The 27175-nt window shown below is 48.4% G+C and overlaps 1 protein-coding gene across 1 annotated transcript in view; it reads left to right on the top strand.

Moving 5' to 3' along the window:
• Positions 1 to 3680: 3680 nt before the first annotated feature.
• Positions 3681 to 27175, top strand: part of LOC144178925 (uncharacterized) — a 124953-nt gene continuing 101458 nt past the window's right edge. The window contains exon 1 of the mRNA XM_077707071.1: positions 3681 to 4333. Coding sequence (XP_077563197.1) covers positions 4093 to 4333 — 241 coding nt within the window. The 5' untranslated portion in view covers positions 3681 to 4092. The remainder of the gene's footprint in view (positions 4334 to 27175) is intronic.

The following is a 27175-nucleotide window of genomic DNA, read 5'->3' as shown; positions in this document are numbered from 1 at the left end:
TATCCTTTTTATCAGCAATATTAAGTGACCGTAAGCTAAATAGTCACGACTATTTTCTAACGCAGTGGTAGCTAAAAAGGGGCCTGCGGACCTCAGGGCTCATAGCGACTACATATGGCGACTCAGGGCTCATAGCAACTACATCCAACCAGTCAGAACATCCACTAGGTCACGTGATGCCTGAGTCAGAACATCCAACGAGTCAAGACAGCCACCCGAGTCACTAGATCCAACGCGCCAACATGCAACGAATCAATACATCCATCCGAGTGACCCTAGGGCACTTGGTGTCCACGAATCTTTCGGCGAAACTACTTCTGTCCCCATTATTTTCTCCTTTTGGCTTCAACTTGCCCGAAATGCGTAGCATAAGTTTTAACGTGGCATTTTGGCACAACACTCCAGCTGTGCGGGAAAACCGAACATACAGAAGGCAGGCATGTATGTGGTAGGACAATGTGTTTGCGGCTTGTTATGCAAGTGAGAATTTTTGACAATGCACCCCATACCAGCATAACCGACAGAAAGGTGGGCATTTGAAAGTTGTGCAGGCGACATTAAAGCAACTGGAACTTGTTTGACATTACTGTCGCGGAGCCCTTTTTCCGTTTGCTGTTTTCCCTGTTGTAGAGTACTGATTGGGCCGCCAAGGCCCCTTTTGCTGAGAAATTAATGTAGTGTGTATCTGCGAGCCATTCGGCCGGAAGACGAGGTTACTGCGGAGACCGCCTCTGGCAGAGCTTTGCCCAGTCTTCGGTTTCAGCTTTGTCGAACATTTTCTTCCCCCTCCCTCCTTGGCGTTCGCCCTCGCGCACGGGCCCAGCCCCACGGGGTCCGGGCGCTGCATCTCGTTGTAAGGGTCATTACTGCCTCTTTCACTCTTTACTTTAGAGTTTTGTGTCAGCTACTTTGTCTGCGGCAATAATTCTTTTACCTAAATCCTCGCCTTCGGTTTCACCCTTGTGGCTCTCCGCTATTGATTCATTTTTTCTTCGGCGGGAACGTGGTTTATTGCATAGGTCGGCAAAACAGAAAGAACTCACTCAAACTCAATCACAATTTTTTTCATTCATGCTGTACTCAATCAAACTCAGACTCAAAAAGTTCGTCTGTTCACAAAATCACTCGTACTCACTCATCAAATACTCATTTGTAATCGTACTCACTTGTACTCAAACTCATTTGTCCTCACGAGTATTCGTACTCAATCTGTACTCATGAGTACTGAATCTGTACTCATGAGTACTCAATCTGTACTCATGAGTACTACTCATGAGTACTACTCATTCTGCACTCCTGAGTACTTAATCTGTACTCATGAGTACTCAATTTGTATTACTCACGAATAATCAACTTATCTGCACTGTTAGCTAGGTCGTAGCTCGAATGAAAAACTAAGTAGAAAAATAAATTGTTTAATTGATTAGAAAAACACAGGTTACATATAAATCAGGACAGAGGAAGAAAACGTCTGACACGGTGCACTGTCGTTGGGCGAATTACTGCGCGAAGGCAAGTACATGTGAGGAAGCGAAACGGAACGTAAGCACTCGCGTTGCGTCTGGCGTCTCCTCTTGTTCTCAGGCCGGGTCGGGATCAGGGGAGCTTGGGGCTTAACGGTGCAGCCGTGGCCGTGAACTGCGTTTTTCTGCGTGTCTTCGGGTGGTAGCTTTTGTCGTCCGTTTTCTTGTTTGCACTACTATACTCTGGAGTGCCTATACTCAAGAGTGCAAGCACTCGCAAAAACAGTATTCATGAGTATTGTACTCATGAGTGCTGTGTACTCATGAGTACTGTGTACTCATGAGTACTCATACTCATGAGTACTCAAACTCGTGAGTACTCATACTCATGAATACTGTACTCATAGTCATGAGTGGTGTACTCATGAGTACTGTACTCACGAGTAGTGGACTTACCCCTGTACTCACTCGTCATCGTACTCACTCGTGAGTTTGAGTACAAATGAGTACAAATGAGTGTACTCACAAGTGAGTACGCCGACCTTTGGTTTATCGTAGCTAAGAAGCGTCTCCCCGATTGTCTGCAAAAGTGGAGCCCCGAATGAATTTTCTTTTTTTTTTTTGTCCGTGGATGCTGTTGAAGTAAACATCAGCTCGCTTCATCGGCTTCGCGGTGCTCCGGGAGACTCACTCGAGAGACGCTGCCGCCAGTCGTCGGGGCCATACGCCGGGAGACCATCGCCAGTCCGCTACGTTCCGTTAAGTACTTTTCATATATTTTCTCTCTCGGTGTAACTTAGTGTAGCATGTTTGTCGTATGCCCTAAATGCTAGTGTCAGTCATCAAACCCACTACACGTAGAACTTCTTCAACCCTTCGACTGCTTCACTGCCGGAATATTCCCCATGCTACCGTAGCGGTAGCATGTCGCTACTTCATGACACAAATCAACGATATTTATTATGGGGGCCCCCTTTACTTTTGCAAGCTCAAAAGAGGTCCCGGCCCACTCGTGGTGAAGGACCACTTTTCTACGGCAACAATTGTGATACACCTCTTGGAACTCAAAACCGTAGACATGAACGCCTTTCGAAACTTTCTCCTCGGCTATGGAGTTCTTACCGCCACCGAATAAACTTCGAGCTATTCCCATTCGAATGATCGCACCAAGTCCTCCGTTTCAACCAAGAGCTGAATAGAGGCCCCGGCAGGCGTGATGATACATGAAACCGGAAGAGAAACGCAGCCCACGCGCAGGCGGAAGTAGAGATTTCCGGCATCCCGCTCCCTCCTCCCAGCGCAACCGTGATCGATCAGAGCGAGCTTCAGCGAGCGCGGCCGCGAACCGCACAGATTACAGTGGTCACTGCACTGGCTTTTCGTGCCCTCCCTTCGGTCTCTCAGTGGCGTCAAAGCGTCGGCCTCGAAAGAACAATAGGGACTCACAAGCCCCACAAAGCCACAAAGCCTCGCCTTTCTCGGCGGGAGAGGGCAGTACGCAGATACGGGCGGAGGATGAGAGAAAGGTATTGCGGGCGCTTGGACTCTACGTGTCGGCTCGGAGGGGAGGGGAAGCAGTCTGCTGTTCTCAAAGCCTTGCTAGAGGAGGAAAGGCAGTGACGCTGGCAGCCACCGCCCTCAGCCTTTCTTTGATGTTCGCCAGTGCGGCGGCGCAGGCAAAGACCGAAGGGGCGTCAGCTAGCCAGGGTGGAGGAGTTCGAGCGAGGAGAAACGGTCCTCTTCTCGATCCGAAGGGGCACAGTCCCCAGTGCCGCGCGCATTGCCGCGGACGCAGACGATCGCGGCGCGAAGAGAAGGAAACGAAGCAGGAAGGTAGCCGGGGGAGACAGGCGGCGGCGTGTCACTGCGGTTTCCGTGAAGAAGGATCATCAGCTGGCCGCGCTGCGGGGATGAGGAGGAAAGAGCGAAAAGCCATCATTCCGGCGTCGTCCACAGCGGCGGCGGCGGGTTGAAAAGGCGTCTCTCGCCACTGCAGCCATGACCGCGCGAGAGCGGCACGCCGGGTAGCGGCGCGCTGGCCGCGCGCACAAGGCCTCCCGCTGCCTGCAGCCTCCTTCTTATCGTCTAGTCGCGTCTGGTCGATAATAATAGTAATAAATAGAGGGCGAGGAGGCGCGCTTTCCCTCTCTCTACCTTCCTCTGGCCTCCTCTCTCGGGGCGGGGGCGCGGGAGAAGCAGCCTGCAGTCGCGGGGAGAGAGCGCGGCGGGGGGAGCGCGTCTCCATGGCAACCATTGCCTTGAACGTCGTTAACGTGCGCGCAGGCGCACTACATCCGCTCCTAATGATAATTAAACGGGGCTGTTGCGTGCGGCGGCCCCCGTCGGCGCTGCGCTGCTAGCCACGACGGCCGAGTCAAGACGCGCGGCGCCGAGTGCGTCTCCGACGGGAACTACGGACGAGGAGCAGCAGCAGAGATCGGCGGGCGCCGTGTGCGCGCGCGGTCTCCGTCGCCTGCTGGCGCGCCAATGGCCGCCGCTGCAACTTTCCGCTGCTGCTTGTGACTATCGTCAGGGGGTGGCGGCGGCGGCGGAGGCGAGGCCCGGCGGCGACTGCGACGCCGCCCTGGCGGCCAGTCCGGGCGACGTCGACGAGCCGCGGCGATCCAATATGGAGCTGGTGCGGCGGTCCAAGAATTTCAGCGTCGCCGAGAGCGACGCGCTCATCACGCTCTGGAGTGACCCCGAGACGCAGAAGAAGTTCGACTCGGCCTACCGCCACTCCGTCATCTGGGAGATGATCGCCAACAAGCTGCGCATGCACGGATACGAGCGCTCCTCCATCGACTGCAAGACCAAGATTAACAACCTCAAGGCGACGTACTTCAAGTTCCGCCGCATCTACAGCGCCGGTGAGTCGAAAAAACTTCAGCTGCACGGGGCTCGGCCGGAGTCCCCTTGCCGGCCCGCCTTGTTTTGCCGCGGTTTTCGCTTTTGTTTTCCTGCGCGCGCGCGCGCGCGGTTTCCGGGTTAACCCTTCGGGTACGGCGCGCCCACGGTGCTGTGGGCGCGCGCATCGGAGTGTAGTGAAAAAGAAAAACGGAAGGGGGAGAGTGGACAGCCCAGCGAGCTGTGGAATCGAGGAAGAAGGAGGGCGAGCGAGAGGGCACACCACAACACGGAACGGGGCCCCGGTCTCTCGGGGGTGTCTCTGGCCCGATCGATAGCACGCTGGTTCAAGTCAGCGAGGCGGCAATGTTTTGATTTGCGAAGGCGCCAGCCGGCCTGCCGGCTTTGCAGAGGGCGTCGCGGCGCCTCCGCCGCATCTCTACGGGAAGTCTTCCGGTTTCGACCCTTCCTTCCCTCTTTTCCTCACCTACCTCCGCGTCTATGTTTTCGTTCCCCTGTTTTTTCTCCTTCCGCGCGCGCGGACCCGCGCTTCCTGTCTTCGGATCATTCGCGAGCTCCTTCGTACGCACTCCTACGTTGCGGCTCTTGCAGCCTCGACTAGCGTGTGACGGAGTTAGCTGTCAGGCTTGCCTTGCCCCGCCCCTTTCGGTGTTAGCACTCACTCCCCGTGCGGCTATCTTTTCTCTACGTCGCCGTCTACGCTGATGTGCGTGCGAACAGCTGCGTGACATTTACCACACGTTCCTCCGCTTAGCTTCCGAGTTTCATCCTGCCTCCACTTTTTGTGATGACTGAGCAGCCACAGGGCGTTTTCTGTGAACCCGTTCCTCCGACGGAAGGTGTTTGAAAATACTGTTGCAAATCGTAAAAGCAGGCTGCCCTTCGTTTTCTCAGAGTTTATATTTCATCTATTTCGTTGGGGAATGTGGCGTATTGAACAGTGGACGGATCTGCAATTCACAGCATGTAGTACTGCCTTTGAGTCGTGAATGGCTGTACCAACAAATCAGCAGAGCTTTTCAGTTTTCTATGTCACGGTCTTCGCGTATTTTCGCTTCGCGTGTTAACTGAAATAATCAGCTTGTGAAAAGGCATTGAGTCATTGCCCTGCCTGTCAACTGCAGCTCGATTTGCCGGTTGATTCCGCAAACTTTACGTACACATATGACAGCGGTACGTTGCTGTTCGAGATTACACAAACCAAGGCGTTAAACAGCCTTCGTCGCGTTCTGGAGTATGAGCTTTTAGTATTGCATGTGCGACTTGGTTCGCCTGGACCTTTCGGAAACGATAAGGGAAATTGGCCGTCGTTCTTTACTTGTTTCTTCGAATGTGAACCACTATCTCTTGCGATTACTTCTCGGTTAAGTACTGAAAACCACACGCTTACGTGTGCTGCTTCCTCGAAAAATTAGTGGCGGGGACTGTTATCTTCTGGTCAATTCTTTCTGTGGTCATTAATGAACGAAACGTGGCGTTGTGACCCACAGTGCGTCAACTCGCCGAATCATCCGTGAATGAGCAGATTTTAAAACAGTCGATCTAATCAAAAGAACTTGGAACACCTGTTGAAAAATTTAGCACTTAACGAGGATACGAGTGAAAGAATTACTCAAAATAAGCTTCCATGGGCAGAGACTCGAAGGGGTCACTCAAACGAAATCGTTTTGACGGTTATTAGGAGGAATTGTTGTTTCATGACGTCTTTAACGTGAATTTTTAAGGCTTTTTTTGTTGTTGTTGCAGCCGCTTTTAGTCTGGCGTGTCAGCTGAGCGAAAGGGACGTTTTGTATCGTCGTAATATTATCACCTTGATGTCCATCGACTACTGGGCGAAGCCCGCGCCCATATTCTTTTAGCCGTTTTTACTCTGTGCCCTTTAAAATCCATTCTATCGCTGTCTCTCTATCTCCGCAAATTTTATCTCGTCATTACGCTACCCGTCTTCCCTCTAGGTCGAATCTTGTCTACCCGTACTCGTTTCGCCATGGCTTGATGGCCTATCGGTCGTCAGTTCCCCGCACTGCACACAGGCCGAACTCCACTTTTTCCTAATCAGAGCAGGAAAGGGCACCTTGAAAGCAGTTAAAAGGAGCATTCGCGGGCACCGTTGGCACCGCATTTGCCGGTTCGTTCTACATCGTCGGTTGTCAACAACTGTTTTTACGTTCTGATTCTTATCCGACGCGACAAGTAACTGCCACATTCAGTCCTTCTAGCGCTTAGTGACCTTAAGCGATAATTCTCACTGAGTAACCTTGGTGATTTCGGCTGGCCGTTCTTATAGTTCGATTTTGCAGCCAGCCTGGAAATTTAACCCCGCGAAATACATCGCCACCACCAGCCACAGTACAATACATACTTCGGTACCTCGCCGCTGTTAAAACCAAGCGTGTTGACAGCGGCGTTGCGAGCAGCAAGCGTTGTTTTATGTTTGTTAGATAACACCATGCCTCCGCGACCGTTCCCCGGAACAAGCAATTGCTTCTTCTGGGGACGAAAGGTACATTTATTTATTCTTATTTAAGGTACCTTTACGGAATCAGAAAGGGGTATTGGACAAGGAGTAGAGGAGAAGACGTCAGTGTAGTCAGCTTAACTGGCCAAATAAATGTAAGAATGTTACGCACTGACACGAAAAGTGACCGGAGTAAGGAAAATGTAAAGTTCACCAAAATGAGGACAACTTTTTTAAGAGAAATATATTTATGGCTTAACGCAATATAACAAATTTAGATTTCGGTCACGCAGTTATGCAGAGAAAAGCTCATTCCTCAGTTTTACGATCCCTGTATATTGAGTAAGCTACATGTCATTCGGATTTGATATGAGGTCGTACTCAAGTTAGGCCTTACAAATGTATCATAAACTGCTAGTTTACTTGTCCATTTTGTCATGGCTATAGTGTTTTGTATTAGATCTCAGTGTCTTCAGTGCTTTGTTAGTTACGTTGACAGCGTACGCTTTGCATGCGAAATTAGATGCAACTCCAAAGTATGTGAATCGGGATACACGTTGAATGCATGAATTGCGTAACCGTGAGAGGAGAGCGGAGATTAGTAAATGCCATATTCCTTGTCTCCTTTACGTTTATACGCATTAGAAACTTGCTACACCACAGAGAGAAGAAATTCCGGCCGTTTCAAGTAGTCGGGTATGGTTTGCATTCTTAATTTGACAATTATATGACACTGTCGTCATAAAAATATAGAATCTGATATCTGATAGCCAGAAATATAGTTAATATTCTTTAGAAAAGGGAGCGCACCTAAAGCAGAACCCTGGGGTACACCCTACGGTACGCCGCGGTGGCTCAGTGGCTAAGGCGTTGTGCTGCTGAGTCCAAGGACGGGGGTTCGGCTCTGTCCGCGGTGGGCACTTTTCAGATGCAGGCTGGAAGCAAATACACCCGTCGTGTGTCGAGATTTCGTCACAGGTTAAACAACCTCAGGGGGTCAAAATTAATCTGGAGCCCGCCACTACGGTGCGCCTCGTAGCCCGGGTTAGCTTCGGTGCGTGAAACTCCAAAATTTGAATCTTCAGGAACAGGTTGGGAGACGACGTTATTGACAGCGTCACGGTCCGATACATTGTATGAGGCATTTTGTATACACCATTTTCCATAAGCAGCCGGGAAAGGAGGAAAATACTCTCAAACCAGTTCTCTCGGCGGCCGACCAGTGTTGCCTGTGCGCGCTGGGCTGCTAACATCGCTCGGCGCGGCATGCTCCGCTGCGTATACAGGGGGTATTTGGCACCGCGTGCTTAGTTTCTGCGGAACTTTCAACTGTTTTAGCCAATGCTGCGATGCCGTTCAAGGCGCAAACGTCACTTGGTCAGCACTGCGCGGTGGTGGGTTATTGAACAACCAGAGAAAGTGAGAAACAGTCGCTGACAGCACGCATGTGCACGAGAGAAAATGCAGTGCGTTTGCGGCGTGTTTTTGCTGCATAGCTTCCCAACATACACCGAGTTGAGATATTGGTGGATGCCGCTGATGAATCGCAACGACTTTGTACCAACGACCAACTCCAGGGTTTGTTGGGTGCACTTGGACGACAAGCAGACGGAGCAAAATCCATTTATCACACGCAAAGCTGCGACAGGAAACGGAACCCCCTGAAATGTTAGAAGCAACTTTATCCTTTACCATACAGCACTGATTGATTGATTAATTGATTCATTATGGTGTTTAACACCCCGACGCTTCATGGGTGATGAGGCGCGCCGTAGTGGAGGGCTCCGGGTTAATTTTGACCACCTGGGGATCTTTCACGAGCGCCGATACAATACAACATTACAATAACTTCTGGTTCCTTGTAGTCAATTTAAAATACCATGTATTGTTTGGTCATTACAGCCGATTGGCATTAAACAATCCCCTTTTCATCTAATCTAACCTTTAAAATCACGGCGTTTTGTTTACTTTTTTTCAGGCCAACGCATTACACTGCCAAACGATATGAAAAGATAACTTTCTCCATCGCACACTGCTGGTCGATAGGAGGATAAGCAGGCAGCCCAATGCGGAAACGAAGCTCGAGATACGCGTGAACGCTGCATTTGGAAAATAGCTCAACCTACATGTTTACAACGCGGTCAAAGGAAAAGCTTCTAATCCTTTTGCGTTGTCACGGAGCTAATTACAATTACAAAACAGTTACTGCTGGTCGCGTAAAGCATTTGTGGTGCAAGCAGCGGTTTCACAAAGGTGGGCTCCGAGCGACAGGCCACATGCGCTGCGCAGAGTTAGGTCAATCATAATCACGATCATGATCAACCAGAATTAACTCGCCCGAACGTCGACCCTTCTGCTCAACTTTCGCAGAATAGTAATTTGACTGGTTGTGCGGTCGTGTTATTTTTCCGCCCAGGTAATTTCGTTTCGTCAGTAACCGTCATAAGTCTAGTTAAGAAAGATTATATTACATTGCAATGTCAACAGCGTAGCAATCGCCTCGTTGAAAGTCCATCGCGAGCACGGATCACCGTGACCCACATATGCTGTGCGAGCTTCGCAACGTCCGCGCTTCCGTAAACATGACTAATCGCTGAACATAACGAGCACGGTGGCACTGAAAACACGTATTTACTCCCCGATATCGATTTCTATGTCAGTCGGTGCCATACCGGTACGTTTGCATCGCGGAACTGCGGAGCACCACCGGCACCACCACCACACTGCTACTGCTGCTCGCAACAGCCGGGATCGGCATTTTCCGCTCTGGCAGCAAATTAGGACCTAAAATCCGTCGGCAGATGATGAAAACAAAACAGAACACACACACATACAAACACTGCAACCCCTAACTTACCGCCAAACCACTATGGTTCACTTGGTAATGCACGGGTACCGAGCAGACGCACGGAAAGAACGGAGCACTTAAAGGGACACTGAAGTGAATTTTTCAAGCTCCCGTTTTTGCTTGCACTGCGTAGACTGGCTCAAATTAGCACACTTTTCATCGTTTATCCGGTTGACAAATCGGTAATTATTTTACAAAGCGCGAAAGAAGAAAAACTACCATGCGCGGTTTGCGGCGGCCGCACCAACTAAGGCTGTGACGTTGAGAGGAGGGGCGCCGTGATTGGACGATGCCCAAGGTTAGCAATCACACAAGTTTCGGTTTCGGTTCTGTAAAACATAACCAATGGCTTTGTTGGATGGGCATTCTCAATATCTCAGTAATCATCGTACCGCGCTTCTGCCATGTTGTCGGCTGTAAAATGCACAAGATAAGCCTCCCAGGACGGCTTGTGGTCGTAGCATTCACTAGCCGAGACCTACGCAGTGCATGAACGCCCTCCGCGTACCCGCAGACGCCCAAATGTCATGCGCTTTTCCCCCATATTTGGAGCTTGCCTCCCTCATGCCTGTATCGTAAAAAGCGTGTTCGCACCAGGCCAAGGGTCTGTTCATTCTGGCCTGTGCCCACTGCCTGCAAGCAGTCGGTGCTTATGGCAACAGCACGCCAACGAGAACTCGCTAGCGCGCCAGTGCCAGCCTGCGCGCGTTTTGTGAACTAGTTCGTGTAGCCATGAACGTTGCGGCCCCAAAAAAGGTGAACTCAATATAGAAAACATCGGCGGAAAACAGAAAAGTTAACTTACAAAGAAAAAAAAAGCACGTACCCGCGGGGATTCGAACTCGTGACTCGCAAAACATTTGCGGTGAATGCCGAGCGCCCCACACCGCTAGGCCACGGAGCGGGACGCGAATGCCTTGCTAATATAGGGTATATATTGTACAACCGGTTTACACTTTTATTTAGTTTTGGCATTTCAAGCCGCTTAGGTGACTATTTGTTGTACTGCGATCGTGCAGTAAGCGTCGCCCGAGTTTCCACAGTAGCTCACGTCTAGCAATTGCATTTCGTAGACGGAAAAGCGTTCGCAGATGCGTAGTCGTGCTGCTGACCGCTGTGCTTGTTCGCCCAGCGCAAAAAAAGTGCTTCCCGCGCCCTAGTTTTACGCTGTACGGTAAAAATATCAGTTGATTTTATTTGCTTAGTACCTATATTGACTTCGCTGACTCTTCTCCCGCCTTCAAGAGGCCTTATATTTTCCTACTGGCGTACCAGTCAGCGAAGCGTCGCATGTGCAGCGCTTGTGTGAAGCGACCTTGACTTGGAGCTAGATACAGTGTACAAACAAACCAAGTAAAGAAAGGCACATTCTTTCATTCACAAACGTGTCCTGGCTTCGTTTCAACTAAGCGAACGAATTGCGACCAAGCAATTTTTTTTTTAACCGATCCTTGATTGCGACGACCCGCCGGCGGCCGGCGGACGAAACGCTGGGCCGACTGACTCTGTCGGCCGGGGAGCCGTGCAGTAGCGAAGCCGTGGCGCAGCCAATTGCCAGCTCATCCCCTCCTGACGTCACACAAAAACGCCACAGAAAATGGGCGAGCGTAAAGAGAGGAGGACAGCGTTTTCGAATTAGTTTTTCTACTAAATAAAATCGCGTAAACGCGCCTAGAGTGGTCGAAACATGGCCTGGGGACTCCGGACTACAATTTGCGCTAGTAATCCCGCAATGTTTACATATCACTTCAGTGTCCCTTTAACAGCCCAGCGCGGAAGTTTCGGCGGTCGCTTCATAGACGGCGCTAGCGTCCGGTCAGAAAAAGCAAATGGCGGCGCCCACCTCTAGCAAGGAAAATGGTGTATAAAAATGGAACGAAAAGCTTTCCTCCATGGTGGCACACACTCAAAAGGATAGGATGTTGGATCTCCGGCATACCTACACTGAGCAGGCTACCTATTTTACAAATATTTGCTAAACGTGACGTGTTCACGCACTCTCAACATTTTGAAGAAGGGTTGGGAATCCTAAGTACATTTTATACCTTAAATTTTGCAGTCGTCCACACAGTCGTTCCTGGCAGGGTGCATTTCAGTGAAAGAAAATTATGAAGGAGGAAAGACAGTAACATGGGCTTGATACGACTGATGGCAAGCCGCTTCTAGCAGTTTCCCTATCGGAAGTTAAAGGAAGTAATGTTACAGTATACCAGGAATAGCGTATAGGAGCACCGATGTATCCTGCATGTTCCTGAGCCCTATTTTTTTACACGTGTGTGTGTGCAGTTCAGCAAGCTTTTTTTGAGGGGAACTTGGTTGATTGATTGATTGATTGATTGATTGATTGATTGATTGATTGATTGATTGATTGATTGATTGATTGATTGATTGTAGTGTTTAACGTGCCCATGCAACGTAGGCGATAAGGCGCGCTGTAGTGGATGGGTCCTGATTTATTTTAACCACCTGGGGATCGGTAACGTGCGCCGAAATCTCGTACACACGGGCGTTTTTGCTTTCCGCCTCTATCAAAATTAAGGGGGAACTCAGAACTGATCCCCTAGTTTCGCCACGTTAAAAGTTATTGGGGCCTTTTGCGGTATGTCTCGAACAAAAGTCAGCCAGCCAATATTTCAGATTCCCATCAACACTTTATTTATAGTTTAATGAAAGAAAGCCTTCAGCTGAGGAAAAAGGCGTGCGGTATTCGCGAAGGAACGTTAAAAAAAACCGTTAGCTGTCCAGCCTTCCGGGTTCTTCCACGCTGTCCAGCTGGAGAGTTAGCTAAGCACAATATACCGAAGGAAAAAAAAGTACTAGTAGGACGCTTTGCCGTAACTTTCTCGTCACGACTCTCGCTCGTAAGGCTTCGTTCGGCACGTTCATTCGACTGGTGGCGAATGCTAATGACAGAGGCCTGTACACGCAGACCACTAGCGTATACGCTCGCTCGCGCAACTCGAGGGAGCTTGTGCTCGAAGGTAATGATAATAATCGTCCCGTCTCGGTCGTAGAATCACGTGCAGAGTCATCAGTGCGCACGGGTCTCTTGCGTGCTTTGCGACCGAAGATGCCCTCTTTCCCCTTTGGATTTCCGCTTCAATACCCAAACAACCGTACATTTTCCTTCATTACGTTTTCGTGGTTGTAGAATTGTACGTTGGATGTATGTGGTTATCACTAGGTACGCCAGTATGGTTTGCTTTGTGGCTTTAGAAGGTTGCGCACTTCCATGGGCAGCTTGCGCTTCGCTGGCTACTGTGAACTTCGGCTTGACTAGTATGTGTGCAAGTACGTTAGGTAGGCTTGCCTTAGTAGAGTGCGCTTTCCTGTCTGTGTTGGAGGCATAGTCATGCTGACACATCGAAATTTAGTCTGATCTGCATTGTATAGGGTTAGCCTCTATAGGCTATAGGTGTCGGCACCAATGGGCGGGGCCTCACTTACTGGGGATGAAATTGAGCAATGGAAGTCTGTTGGACGGGGACTGGATGTAAAACACTCTGAAAGGCACTGAGTTCTTGTTGCTATATGTTGCCTTTCTTGGCATCATGGGGGATTTGTTTTTGCTAGGGCGCTCAAACGTCGCCTTACTTACGGCTCATCGTTTTGCAGCTTTTCGAGAGATTCTGAAAGCGATCAAACTTTCAGAAAATCTGTAAAACATAGTGGGAATGTTAAGTCCGTTTTCTACACTTGGCCTCTATGCACAGACGTTAAAGTAAAATTGTTTTGGCGCCCGAGGGGGAAAAGAACACGTAAGTATGTGCTAGGTGAGCTTTTATCTGTTCACCGTTTAAACATTACCTCAGGCTAAGGAATTTGCTGTGTTCTCTAATGGCGGAATTAAAAACAAAACCAGACGATGTACATCATCAGTGAAATGTCTCACGTTTTTGTGGCGATTGTTTTTGAGGATGTCTCGTCATAGGAAAATAAAAAAAAAACTATTTTACAGTCCCGGCCGCGGCGGCCGATTTTCTGATGGAGGCGAACAGCAAAAACGCCTGTACGAGATTTCGGCGCAGGTTCAAGATCCCCAGGTGGTCAAATTAATCCGGAGCCTTCCACTACGGCGCGCCTCATCGCCTGCGTTGCGTCGACGCGTTAAACCCTTCAATCAATCAATTATTTGACAGTCCCAACAGAAATGAATCGAAAAGGAGTTTACGTTAGTATACGCATGAGACATGGGTAAAATCGTGCACAGGTAAACATGAACATTGCAATACGAACAGGGATGTGCCATTTGCGGGATTTCTTTGCGTGGAAGGTTAATGATGGCATGGGTATGTCACACCAATCAAGCCCGTTGATAGAGCTAATGTTCGAGTTTAACTTGGGTTGTTAGATAGATGGATGAATTTATTTCTGGCGCAATTTGGGAATGTTGCAGCATCGGTCTCCTGTTTTTGTACACCAAGTATAATAGGTACATCGCTTACGCAGCAATGGCCAACGCTTTCTTTTCATTTGCTCCGAGGCAGAAAAGTAGTCATAGTTGTCAGTCATAGAACAGCCCGTTTAGGTTATAACCTACGTAATTTGCGATTTAAACAAACTATCAGGTCGAACCAAAGTCGATAGTACGAAATAACCGTAATAATCTTTGTTTTCACCACATTTCCGGTTTAGCAGTATTGATAAACTGAAAGCGTCTCTTCACTGTTAGTTGACATCGTGTGGACCATAGGTCGGCAAAACAGAAACAACTCACTCAAACTCAATCACAATTTTTTTCATTCACGCTGTACTCAATCAAACTCAGACTCAAAAAGTTCGTCTGTTCACAAAATCACTCGCACTCACTCATCAAATCATTTGTAATAGTACTCACTTGTAATGAAACTCATTCGTCCTCGCGAGTATTCGTACTCAATCTGTACTCATGAGTAATCAATCTGTACTCATGAGTACTCAATCTGTACTCATGAGTACTCAATCTGTACTCATGGGTACTCAATAAGTACTGCTCATGAGTACTACTCATGAGTACTACTCATGAGTACTACTCATTCTGCACTCATGAGTACTCAATCTGTAGTCATGAGTACTCAATTTGTATTACTCGCGAATAATCAACTTATCTGCACTGTTAGCTAGGTCGTAGCTCGAATGAAAGACTAAGTAGAAAAAATAAATTGTTTAATTGATTAGAAAAACACAGGTTACATATAAATCCGGACAGAGGAAGAAAACGTCTGACGCAGTGCACTGCCGTTGGGCGACTTACCACGCGAAGGCAAGTACATGTGATAAAGCGAAACGGAACGTAAGCACTCGCGTTGCGTCTGGCGTCTCCTCTTGTTCTCAGGCCGGGTCGGGCTCAGGGGAGCTCGGGGCTTGTCGGTGCGGCCGTGGCCGTAAACTGCGTTTTTCTGCGTGTCTTTGTGTGGCAGCTTTTGTCGTCCGTTTTCTTGTTTGCAGTACTGTTTGCACTACTGTACTCAGGAGTGCATATGCGCAAGCGTGCAAGCACTCGCAAAAACAGTATTCATGAGTATTGTGCTCATGAGTGCTGTGTACTCATGAATACTGTATACTCATGAGTACTTTGTACTCATGAGTACTCATACTCATGACTACTCAAACTCATGAGTAGTCATACTCATGAGTACTCATACTCATGAATGTTGTACTCATGAGTACTCATACTCATGAGTAGTGTACTCATGAGTACTGTACTCACGAGTAGAGGACTTACCACTGTACTCACTCGTCATCGTACTCACTGTTTTTTTCTGGGTGTGTGATCACTCATCATCGTACTCACTCGTGAGTTTGAGTACAAATGAGTGTACTCACGAGTGAGTACGTCGACCTATGGTGTGGACTAATATCTAATTCATTTCTTCACGGAGAGAGAGAGAGAGAGAGAGAGAGAGAGAGAGAGAGAGAGAGAACTCGTTAATGTGGGCGGGAGAGGTTAGCTCCGCTAGCTGCATTGCTTGCTACGTCAGATGGGGATGATTACAATGCACAATGCAGTGCAGGGAATGTGAGAGATTGGGAAGGCAAATAAGCAATCTGAAACTTTAGCAGACATTCACAGTGGTCAGCGCCGCAATGAATTCATGAGCAAAGCACCGCTGCAGTTTAAGGCACGAAATCCCTTATGCGTTACGCAACCCATTTTCGTGATTTTCTGCGTGCCTGCCTCTTGGTTACCCATTCTCATATGTATGACAAGATGCGTTTGCAATTTCGCAAGATCTGGGGATCTTAAATAAGCTGTGCCTACGTGCAGCGAGAATTCTAACCACTCAGCCACAATTCTTGGATGATAAAAAGTTGGAACTTCAGTGTTCTCCGCGAAAGTTGTGTGGCATATTATAAACCTCAGGGGGCTGAAGGAAAATTCATAATGCATTGCTGATTTCGGCAGCACTAGAAAAATAAGCAAAAAATAAATGTTCTTATCCACACCCATGCTTGTCATTTATAATACACATATCAGTGTTGCGGAACATCTTACAATGGCGATGCCAATTCCTTCCTAGACAGGCCTGAGGGGTCATTCGCCTCGGGCCGATTTCTGTTTCACGAGCCCATTGGATGTCCTTGTCGCGTGCTGTAAACGCGGATTTGTTTACATGCTTGCTGGCTTACTTCAGAAGGGTATGTTCTCATTTCGCGCATTTTCTCATGGGAGAGGGAAGCGCAGTTTTGCTATCAATGTTATATTTGGCTTTATTCCGGGACTGTACTGGACCGCAAGTAATCGCTACTGTGTTCCTTTAAAAAAAAGAGAAAAAAAGCATCGTAAGCACAATATCAAAGAACACTAGCCATTCTATTCTGTCACATGAATGCCGAGCTACTTCGAGATCGTTGCAAAATGAGCGCCAGCCGAGAACTTTGAAGCCGCTTCTAGCGCTCTGTTTATATCGGTTGTTTGCGAAAGCAGTCGGAAGATGCTGAATGGCAGTTACCTGCGCAAGCAGCAAAACGCAGTTCGCGCTATTTTGCTCGCGCGTGCGGAGCGATTCGCGGGTTCCCACAACTGATACGAATCGCGTAGGGCTGCCTTTTTTAAATGCGTTCAATCGAAGTCGACGCCGCGATTCAGTTCCCGGCTTGATTAATTAGCACTCCGTCACGTCTGACGTGAGAAGATGCGCCACTCGCACACACGGCGAACGAGCGAGACAAAAGCAGCGCGCAGCTGTTCGACTTCTGTGTTTCGCTAACACATGTGGGTTCTCGCAGGCCGCCGTGTATTGGCACGAGCGTGGAGTGACAACTTTATGGTTTGCAGCCGCCGGAGCTCTTTCCAGGATAGAAGGGAAAAAAAAATACGACGGGTTCCCTCTTATAGAAACGCACGGCTGGCATGCCAGGCTCCGCACTGCTTCTTTGCTCCCGGCCTAAATGACTGACGGACGAGTCTGGAGGAATTACAGCTGGTAGTGAAACCTCATTTTTGTGGTTCGTGGTAATATAAAACCTTTAACCACCTGCGCCTGCCAATTGCGATGGGGGTGCCGGGGAAGGAAATTTTCCGCCAAAAGCCTCCGCAAACTGAGGTAATTGAAGGTGTGGCGCTCGTTGGCAGTAATATCTTTCCAACGGCGCCGTTTGTTTCTTGTGCGTGGTGCCGCTTTATTATATCGTTCGCTTGGGATCAACAGCAAAAAAAAAAGATTGAAGCAGAAAGCATAGCACAGAAATGGTCCTAAAACGTTCTGAATTGGGAAGGCGGGCTGATTGAATGAACTCGTGGGTTCGGGTCCAACACTGCGTGCATATTCTTCTCCACTTCCTTTTCAAGCATTCCGAAACTTTTATTCTCACGCGGAAATAAGGACGAATGGCCACCAGTTGCCCTCGTGCACGTCTTTGATATATGGACTTCCTTTGTGTGTGTATGTATGTATATGTCCGCACATACAGTCGTTGCGTGCAACCACGTAAGGTACATGCCAATTTAGACGCTTGCTTGCTGAGGCAATATCATTGCTAAAATGTATACAGCAAAGCTCTTTTCTAACGAAGTTCTGGAGAGAGGAAAGTGCATTCGCTATAAGCGGAATTTCATTAAAAGCGGTTGTTCTGTGCACTTCAGTTAAGACCTTAAAACACTTGAAATGACGCTACACTTCGAATGAAGCGTTTTAATTATAACTAGAGTTTACTGAGGGGATACCTGTGGTTAGCAATTTGCGTCCGTCACTGCATTTGCAGTCGGCCAGGCAATGGCAATTCGTTTGTTTAGATGGGTAATGTCGCAGCCAATTTTGAATGAGGTTCTTTCTGGGCACACGAACGTCCGCAAACAACATGAAATTGCCCACAAGAATTTAAAAGCATTGTGGAAGCTTAAAAGAAAGCTTATTGGTTTTCTTCGCAAAACTACATTGATGGATTGTGGTGTCTAGCGCGTCGACGCTACACAGGCGATGAGGCGCGCTGTAGTGGAGAGCTCCGGATTAACATTGACCACGTGGGGATCTTAAAGTGCGCCGAAATTTCCAAGAGCTGGCTCCCTTGATTCCAAGAAAGTGTGATACAGATGAATAATTTTCTCTGCCGACGCGCTTGCACCAAACTTCTTGCGCAAACTCCTGCACGAGAGGACGCAGACATCGCCAAAAATAGTCGCATTGCAAAAAGGAGCCTGTGTTCTTCGATGTACTGTTTTTAGGGTCGGTGAAGCAGCCTTTCAAAAGACGCCGAACTAGTCAGTAATGCGTTCTGTTTTATTGTTGTGCAACTTTCTATTCAGAGCTTTTTACATACGTGTTTGTCATTGTGCAAGTTTCTATTCAGAGCTTTTTGCCTACATCTGACGCCAGCATGTGTCGAAGCCGCCGTGCTCGTACTGTTCATTGTGAGTTGTTGAACACGTCATCGCGCATTCAGAAGCTCGCGTCAACGAATTAAAGGGAGGCCTGCTTGATGACAATGGCACTGACAATAACAATAGCATTGGTATTACTCGCTGGCGTTGTGCATTCCTTGCTCCCTTTCTCGCTGGTCTCTATTGTTTCCCTCATCCTCAAGTACACAGTAAGTGTCCGCGCGATAACAGCTGTAAAAACCGTTCGATTTTACTGCTACGCGCGGCTATACATTTCTTGCTACGTGCGATTTTTATGTTCGCGCCGCGTCCCTACACGTGCCCCACAATCTGAATCGACCTCGGAAGTTCGGTGAACCTGAAGCTTTCGAAGCTTGTCCTGTAGCCGTTTTGGGAGCCGCGAGGTTAATGGGCTCGGAGCAATTTTTGTCCGTGCGAAATGGTTTTGCTGCGGGAAATGGCCTATACCACGGATGGCGGGAGCGTTTTGGCCGGCGGTATCGTCGTCTGCCCGTTCGCGTCGTGTTTGTAAGCATCTCTGGGATGAGTGGTCGATGACCTTCGGCAGCTTCGAGTGCCCGACGATCTCTATCGTCACAGGTAAATAAATATACGTCCGTGCCTGGAAAGGGAATGCAGCGTCGTGCGTAGGTGCCCTAAACATTGTTTGTTTGTTTGTTTGTTTGTTTGTGTGTGTGTGTGTGTGTGTGTGTGTGTGTGAGAGAGAGAGAGAGAGAGGGGGAGGGAGGGAGGGAGGGAGGGAGGGAGGGAGGGAGGGACAGAGTTTTACTGTACAGTCATATTTCCGCTCGTAGGCGAGTAGTGAAAAGTAAACCCTCGTCCCAACGAAATTGCTTCGCTCGGAATTTCGCTTTATATCACGTTTTTTGTGGCCCCCGCTGCTGCGCAAAGATCAAATTATTCCCGCTTTTAACAAAGTATCGCTTATAACGAAACCCCTTTCCTTCCCCGGGGACTTGATAACAACGATGGTAGCTCTACTTGGGTCTTTTACTCAAACCGTGAAGGTATGTGACATGTTGGACAAATAATATATCAGCCTAGTCAGCCTTTAGTATTCAGGAATCCACGCCTTCCTACAGAAAGACAAATGCGCGCATGCTATTACTTTTTCAGTGAAGGGCAGAGTAAGAATGCGCAATGGGGCACAAGTGACCTGCCTCATTGGTAGTTGTCACCCGCCGCGGTGGCTCAGTGGCTAAGGCGTTGCGCTGCTGAGCCCAAGGATGCGGGTTTGATCTCCAGCCGCGGCTGTCGCTCTTCTGATGGAGGCGAAAAGCGAAAACGCCCCTGTGTTCGAGATTTCGGCGCACGTTGAAGATCCCCAGGTGTTCAGAATGAATCCGGAGCCGTCCACTACGGTGCGCCTCATCACCTGTGTAGCGTCGGCGCGTTAAACGCATCAATCAATCAATCAATCAATCAATCAATCAATCAATCAATCAATCAATCAATCAATCAATCAATCAATCAATTGTCGTTGTGCACCATGGCCTTTGTTAACCTACCGTCGGTGACTGTGAGCACGTGGCATGTGTGTGTCTGAAGTTCTGTTGAGGTTTCCCATCATTGAAAACACGGCAACCAAAAACGATTTTCTGACAACCAGCCAAGAATCCCCCCCCCCCCACCTTTTTTTCTTTTCTTGAGATCAAGAAGTGCGGTGAAAGGGTCCAAAAAGTGTTTTAAAGCTGGGCTGCAAGCGAAAGCACTTTTTTGTTTTCAGTACTGCACATACGTTATCGTGGAATTTATGCGCAAAGTATTAATGCATTAGAAGTTGTGTGAGTCATCGCATATATTTCAGTCACTGAACTACGAGACTTCTGAACTTTAAGCTTCGTAACCGGTATGGATCACTGAGTAATGCGTTGTAAAAGCAAGCAAAAGTTGGAGCGTTTAACAGCCGGTCGTGGAGAGCATTCTGAAGTGAAAAAAAAAGCGCTGCACAAATAAGGGAGTGCTTCCTCACAAGAATTCGGTGCACATTAACGAATCCCGGGTGCACATTGACGAACGAATGAAACTGCTAGGCGTCCACGGTGCGCTTATTATTTATTGTTTATTCACGCGCTTATTGTTTATTCAGCACGTTGAACCCCTAAATGCTAATTTGAAAGGACTGCATATGTTACTGAAAACGCAGATGTGGACAGTACATGGCACGACCTTCAACCGCAAAACTCGTGTCACGGCGGCTGTGAAAAGTGTTTTGCACTCGGTCGGGGCGCTCTTTATGCACGCGGTGGGGATTGTTCGGGGTTTAGTGCGCTTGAAAGTAGGTTCACGGTGTGAAGGAAGTGTTATTGCGAATTCGACCCGAGTTTTTAGAATGCATGTTGCTGGTTGCGTGCTGGTGCTGTGTCATTTGGAATGGTGTTTTGGATTGCCATTACGAACCATTGTTATTTTATTCTGTATTATCGATGTCTGACACCTTGGTTTGCCACCGAGTGCTGGGGTTGGACAGAAATGACGGGAACCATGGTAGATGATAAGCTAGGCATTTACACACTGTTCATATGTTAGCCATGACAGAGCACGCGCCTGCTACGTGAACCCTTAGCTGCTGCTTCTTTGTCAACGTTTAGGATAACGGCGGTATGTTCTACTGACCACTTCGTCATCATCTCGTGACAATAAGTACTGTCGCAACACTAAGGTTTGCTTATCGAGCTGAACGGTGCTGCGTTATGGAGAGCGCAACGGCGCGGCCCTCATTCGCTAATGCCACAGAGAGGAGATAGCTGACCCACAGGGAACTGGAGTCGTGAAACCTCTCGAGGTGATTCCCCGAAAACGTGTTGAAATCCTTTCAATGGATAATGTCTTGCAAAAACGTCTGATGAAGCAACGTATTCTTTCGCTTGCGGTCAGGTGCGCAACATGGCGATGGGAATGGCTGAGATAAGGCGACGGTCGAGTATCTCGCGGCCACCGATAGAGGCGCCCTATGAAAAAGGAACCCGAAGAGCACCATCGTAACACTCGCTACGATCGTTGCTGGTGCGGCTGCGTGCACTACAGTTGCACAGGGTCGTGAAGAAAGCGAATCAGGTGATGAAAGAGAGAGAAGGAGAGAGAAAAAAGAGAGAGCGAGGACTGAAGGTAAGTATTGAGGCGATTACACGATTTTTCTTGCCCCTGCTACTTTCATCACAAAGCTTAAGGCTTTCCTTTTTGTGCCATCATTATCATCAACAACAACCTACTTAGGTTCACTGCAGGACGAAGGCCTCTCCACATGAGTTTATTCAATGACCATCGCTGAAACGTGCCACACGTAGCTTACGCTGACGGCACACGAGAGAAAGAGGACAGGTAGTTCAGGCTCTCGTACCTTTCATCGAGGCGACCGAGAAAGCCGGCATCATCAAGTCCTTCGTTAACCTGATTCGCACCTTCCGCGAAGAACAGCTTCGGCTGATTCACCGGGCCGAGACGGCTGGACGCTCCAATAGGGTCCTGGACTAAGGAAACCGACCACTTGGCTCTTTTTCTTTAATAAAGTTTACTCTCTCTCTCTCTTCCGCGAGTTCTATTACGGTAGGATGTATTGGGCTTCCGAGGGAAGAAAACCAGTACCACAGAACACGGGCGTGCAAGGAACACGGGCGTGCTGACATCTCTGAAGGGTGTGTACTGAGAGCATTTCGCGAAAAATGTTCTCGACGACGGCTCGGTCTCGCAGGTGTTCCAGTCCAAGCTGTCGGCCGCTTCGATGATGAACGCGAAGGCGTGCGTGGAGGTCACTTTGAGCCGCGGAGAGCAGAAAACAGTTGCGCGTAGGCCAGGCGGTATAATTAGCCCCGCGAAAGGGATTGCGTTGTGCGTACACCGGGAATTTCTATGGGATCGCGCAGTGCACCAGTCTCCGAATATCTGGTGGGTGAGAGGGCTTGATGGCCTTTGACAGGATATGTACACACATTCGTACTATACGTTTAAAGATGCACGAGAAAAGGAGAAAAGGAACTTCACCTGCGCTCTGGTGCGGAGAGTACAAGTTGGCTTCTAAGTACTTCAGACCACCCGGGGTCCACTGGCATGCGCGGAAATTTCGTGAAGGCTGGCGTTTCTTATGCTTGTCTGTCTAGAAACAAGAACAGCTGTTGAAGATAAAATCTATTTATTCGTGATTGGCATCTAAAACGTCTAGCCATGAGGCCACTTCGGTTTGCCGAGTCTCTTAAAACAGCGCGTCATTGACGCAGGCTGCATGACTGCGATTCGTATGAGCAAAGCGCGCAGCTTCCTGGACTAGAATGCCGACTACGCGTTTTGACACAGTGGGTATGGTAATTAGCTTACAATCGTTTAATAAGACGTTTGTTCGGTATAGTCGGTTGATAGAATTAAACTTATGCTGGAAAATGAAAAAAAAAAAAATATAGAGGGAAGGGTAATTCTTAGTCCACACAGAATCGAGGACGGTGCAAAAAAATTCGACGGAAAGAGTGAATCGGTGTTCTGATGACAAGACGCACCTTCTCAACAAGAAGCAACGAACGCCGCATAAGTTTAAAAATAAAGTTTCTTTTTTTTTTACGCCCCAAAGCCGCACCTGGTCTATTCGGAGCGCTGTAGCGGAAGGGTACCGATTAGTTTACTACTGTGGGGACCTGTATCTTGTGCCACAATCTCGACGCGCGACCTCGTGCTCAGAGCAGGCCAGCACGGCGTCTTTGGCACTGAGTCATATTCACGATAAATACTGCTCTACACAACAACACGCAATTCACAAATTTGTACGTCCTGGTTATTCGTTTGCGGCTGTTCTGTCTGTACTTGATTTTTTTGCGACTGTGCATAGCGGTAAGTATGATTAGTTTGTGTGTAGCACGGTTCGCAGCGCACTTCTGAACTCTGCCTGCGCGTCCTGCGTTCCTGAGCCGTTCTAAAGAAGAAATATAGTTCTGAATTCGGAAAACACCGGACGTTATAAAGAAGGCCAACTGTAAGCCGTCGATGTGCGGTCTGTGTAAATTCAAAGCGTAGTCGAATGAGACTCGTGTTCCGGCCGGTTATGTCAACGACCCGACCAGCCAGGGCAATGAACTACAAAGCAAAATGGAAGTGTTGACGTCAAAGTCAAAGCAATGCGCATTCACAGTGGAGGTCATCGAACAGAAGGATCCGTTTCCGCCTGCTTCTCAGTATAAACCGCCCCCGTGATGCCAGTATTGTGGATGCCAGCTCCGCCTTCGCAGTGTGTGTTATGCAAATGGTATCAGTCGTAAGAAAAAGTCACTTAGAAAAACTCAAAATTTCTTTCAACCAGAGGACCACGGCAAAGTCTGGTTCTTGGGACAACGGGCGGTCGCCGACCGAAACGTGGGAATACATTTTTAGCATTTTGAAGTGCAGCTCGTTTAACAGTACTACGAGTGCCTATAGGGCTTTATGCGAGGATAACAAAAGCACAAGGTTCCACGCAACTGGTACTAATGTTAACAGAATGGCACATTAAAAAACACCAAATTTATGTCAACGTTTCGGCGGGAGACCGGGTTCAATCCGGGACAGAGGTGCCGTCCGGAAGAAACGCGATACTTTTAAATTCATTGTTTTCGTCAAATGGACCGTAGGCGTGGGCGGGACGTAATGACCATGAGACGTAGTATGTGACATGTCGCTTCAGGGCAAATCGGCCTAGACACAGAAGTTCCTCGTATTCTTAAAACGTAAATGCCATCTCGTGTTATTTGTATTTTTTGACGTTTTCGTCGACGACGTTTACTGCTGTAAAAAAAAAAAGGTCGGGTCATATGCTAGTATCTGCGACGTTGGCGACGAGGTATATATAGGCCAGCTCAAAGGACAAACACTAGCGACACAGATACATTGTGAACATGGTTGGAAGCTTTTTTTCCAGTGAGCACGTGAAGTCTTTGTGTCTTTCACGAGTTAAAGGTTGAGACTCGAAGGACGAGCGCGGTCATCAAAGTGATTAAGGGGACGGAAACTTGCTCTCAGTTTTGCACTAGCGCCAGTGCAGCAGACCAACCACAAAAGGCTGCCTGAGCTGTATGCACTTAAGTGAAATGATGGAGACAAAAAACGGAGTAAAAGAAAGAGCGGTCCAAGACATAGCCTGATTTATTGTTGAGCAGAGAGCCTTTGAAGTCAATATCGGCCTGCTACAAAGTCCGCAAAAATCAGCAAGAGCGCAAAGTGAAGTATGGAAAGAAAACCCACAAGTATACGTGTGCATCAAAATGTCTCGCGAACAGAGGCCGTGTCGTCGTCGAAAGTGCGTTTGCAGATAATTGAGGACCGCAATGGCAGCAGTGAGATGATAAGAGTAACAGATTAAGTTTGACGAGACTTGGGATGTTGAAAGTTGTCCCTGCCTAACCAGGCACACAATACACTGGCGCGGAGGGCATTTCGGAAGACTTGTTTTCGAAGCTCCGAGGTCCGAGCTCAAGATGTTTTAGGTCAAGCACACATAAACGTACGCGCGCATGCAGGCATTCTCTCTCCCAGGATTACATGAAGGTGACGTGAGGCCAATGTTGTAGTCATTCGAGAGACTTGTTCCTTTTTATAAGGGGATGAGTTATTTTCGAAACAACTGTTAGGTTATTGCTCTAGATGGAGCAGCTGCAAAATATAGCGATGGCGAAGGTGACCATAGAATATCCCCAACAAATGGAAACGACAATTTTTGTATTTGTCATCGAAAGCGATTTTCATTGCTTTACACGGGGCCAAAACCTCCCTTTGGGGGTGGTGACCCGGTGCGAGGACGATGCGCTTTCTCCTACCAGCCATCGTCCACGCTTGTAAATTAGTGCTGCCCCTGTACCAGTGTGCCCTAGTGCTACCCTCTGTACTATAGACATTGCTCTAGGGCAGCCGTCACATCGTGCAAACTTAGCAACCGGATCGGAGTGCGCCGTTTGGGCCCACTTGTCTATGTTGCGCCTCAGCGACATCTCTTGCACATGTTGGTCTTCTTGTGTCGGCATTACCCTTCTTGTGCAGAGTCGCCCTTGCATTCCGCGTTCCCGGCCACCAGGGCCTCTTTGGAAATGTGTGACTGCATTTCGGGCCGACTATGCCATCGCGGCTGTCCGCACCGCGTCGCCGGGCCGCCATCGAATTGCTATCGGAGAACCGCTTATCCCTGTACCTTCAAACAAGAAATTCGACGCGTATCTTATCCTACAGACAAAGGTTTCGCATATATAGGAAGGATCGTTGCAAATTGCGTAGCTATAAAAACGAACAACTCATTTTTACCAAGCGAAAATTTATGTTCCATTCGGGGATAAGATCGCGGGATGAAACGATGTCTCGTTGCCTTCAGCTGTGCTACTCGACGCCGCAGCTGTCTCGCTAGCGCGATCTATGCCTACTCGTTCGTAGAATTTCGTCGCCGGGGGCAATGCACAAAAGGTTTTAATGCATTCAAAGATCACGCAGCCATAGCGACGCAGTTGTGTCTGACTATAGCCTGTAACAGACAGAGAAGCGTGACGTTTTTCCCCTCTTGTCGCGCCAGCTACCGATACTTCGAAGCTCCTGGTTGGACAGACGGCCGTCGGTATTCCACGGAGAACACGTGAACAAACCACTGAGCTCACACTGGACCTTTTTACCCATTACAGCCTACACCTGGGTTGGGACACACGCTGTGTGAAGGATTGCGGATTGATTTACGCTACCCCGGGCTCTTAAGGTACGCGCCGGTGTAGAGACGCCACGTACGCGGAATGATCAAAGCCGCAACAAAAATGATCAGCCGCCACTCGACTTTTCTCTTTATTGTAATCAATAAACATTTATTTCACTCCCTCTTCCCTCCTGGTTTGCTTCCTCTTTTATTAAAGGAATTACAGGCGACAGCAGGGCTATTGGCGTCCCACCGTGCTCATTATGTTCGTGTTACTGCTCCAGCGGCTGCTTTACGGCTTCTTAAGTTCCTACTGTGGGCGCGTAAAATTCTTAACGCAGGCAGGCACGAATACACCCGCCCAGAGAGTTGCCCTCACGAGATCGAGGAAGGCCGGGATGTTGCACTGCGCCAAAAGCAGGGGTAATGGCGTACTCTTGTACGAATTTTAATGCGGAAGCACTTATTGCCCCATTGCGAGAGAATGCGACGGGGGTCGTAACCGAACGATGGTTAACAAGAAATGACTCATGGCGCAAAATGAATGCAAGTAAAGAAAAGAAAATCGGGTGAATTTGGGCGTGGGATTAGAAGCCGGGAGAGGAAGACAAATATTTAATATACTGATGAGCAAGCTGATGCAGAGGATGTTCTTAGGGCCTCCATTCAGTGAGAGGCATCCTTCGTCCAAGGTGCCTTGGTGCTGGCTGGCCGTCCGGGCACGTTCGAACAGTCGTCAACTTCATACGGACTGCGAGTATAGATATGCATTCAACTCTTACACGGCAGCCGACCGTTGGCTTTAGCTAACCAGAGGTATCCATGGTCTAGTGAATGTGTTGTGACCTTCGAGTTGGAAACGGGTGTTGGCGACTTGGACTAAGACCTGCGCGAGTAATTTGGACATGCTAATTTATTTATTTCAGGACCCCAATGGATGGGGTTTTACATGAGGTGTGGTAAAGCACATAAATTACAGAACACCCACACAACAAACAAGAAAAAAAACTAAACAAATCACAAGTACAAAGGGTTTCATGCACACTATGTACAGAAAGGGCATAAAATGTAAAATGACCAATTACATGAAACCTCT

This window comes from Haemaphysalis longicornis, unplaced genomic scaffold (genome assembly GCF_048455015.1).
Source record: "Haemaphysalis longicornis isolate Haplotype H1 unplaced genomic scaffold, Haemaphysalis longicornis Haplotype H1 scaffold_4, whole genome shotgun sequence".
Classification (NCBI taxonomy): Eukaryota; Metazoa; Arthropoda; class Arachnida; order Ixodida; family Ixodidae; genus Haemaphysalis; species Haemaphysalis longicornis.
This window is presented reverse-complemented; position numbering and strand designations above follow the sequence as displayed.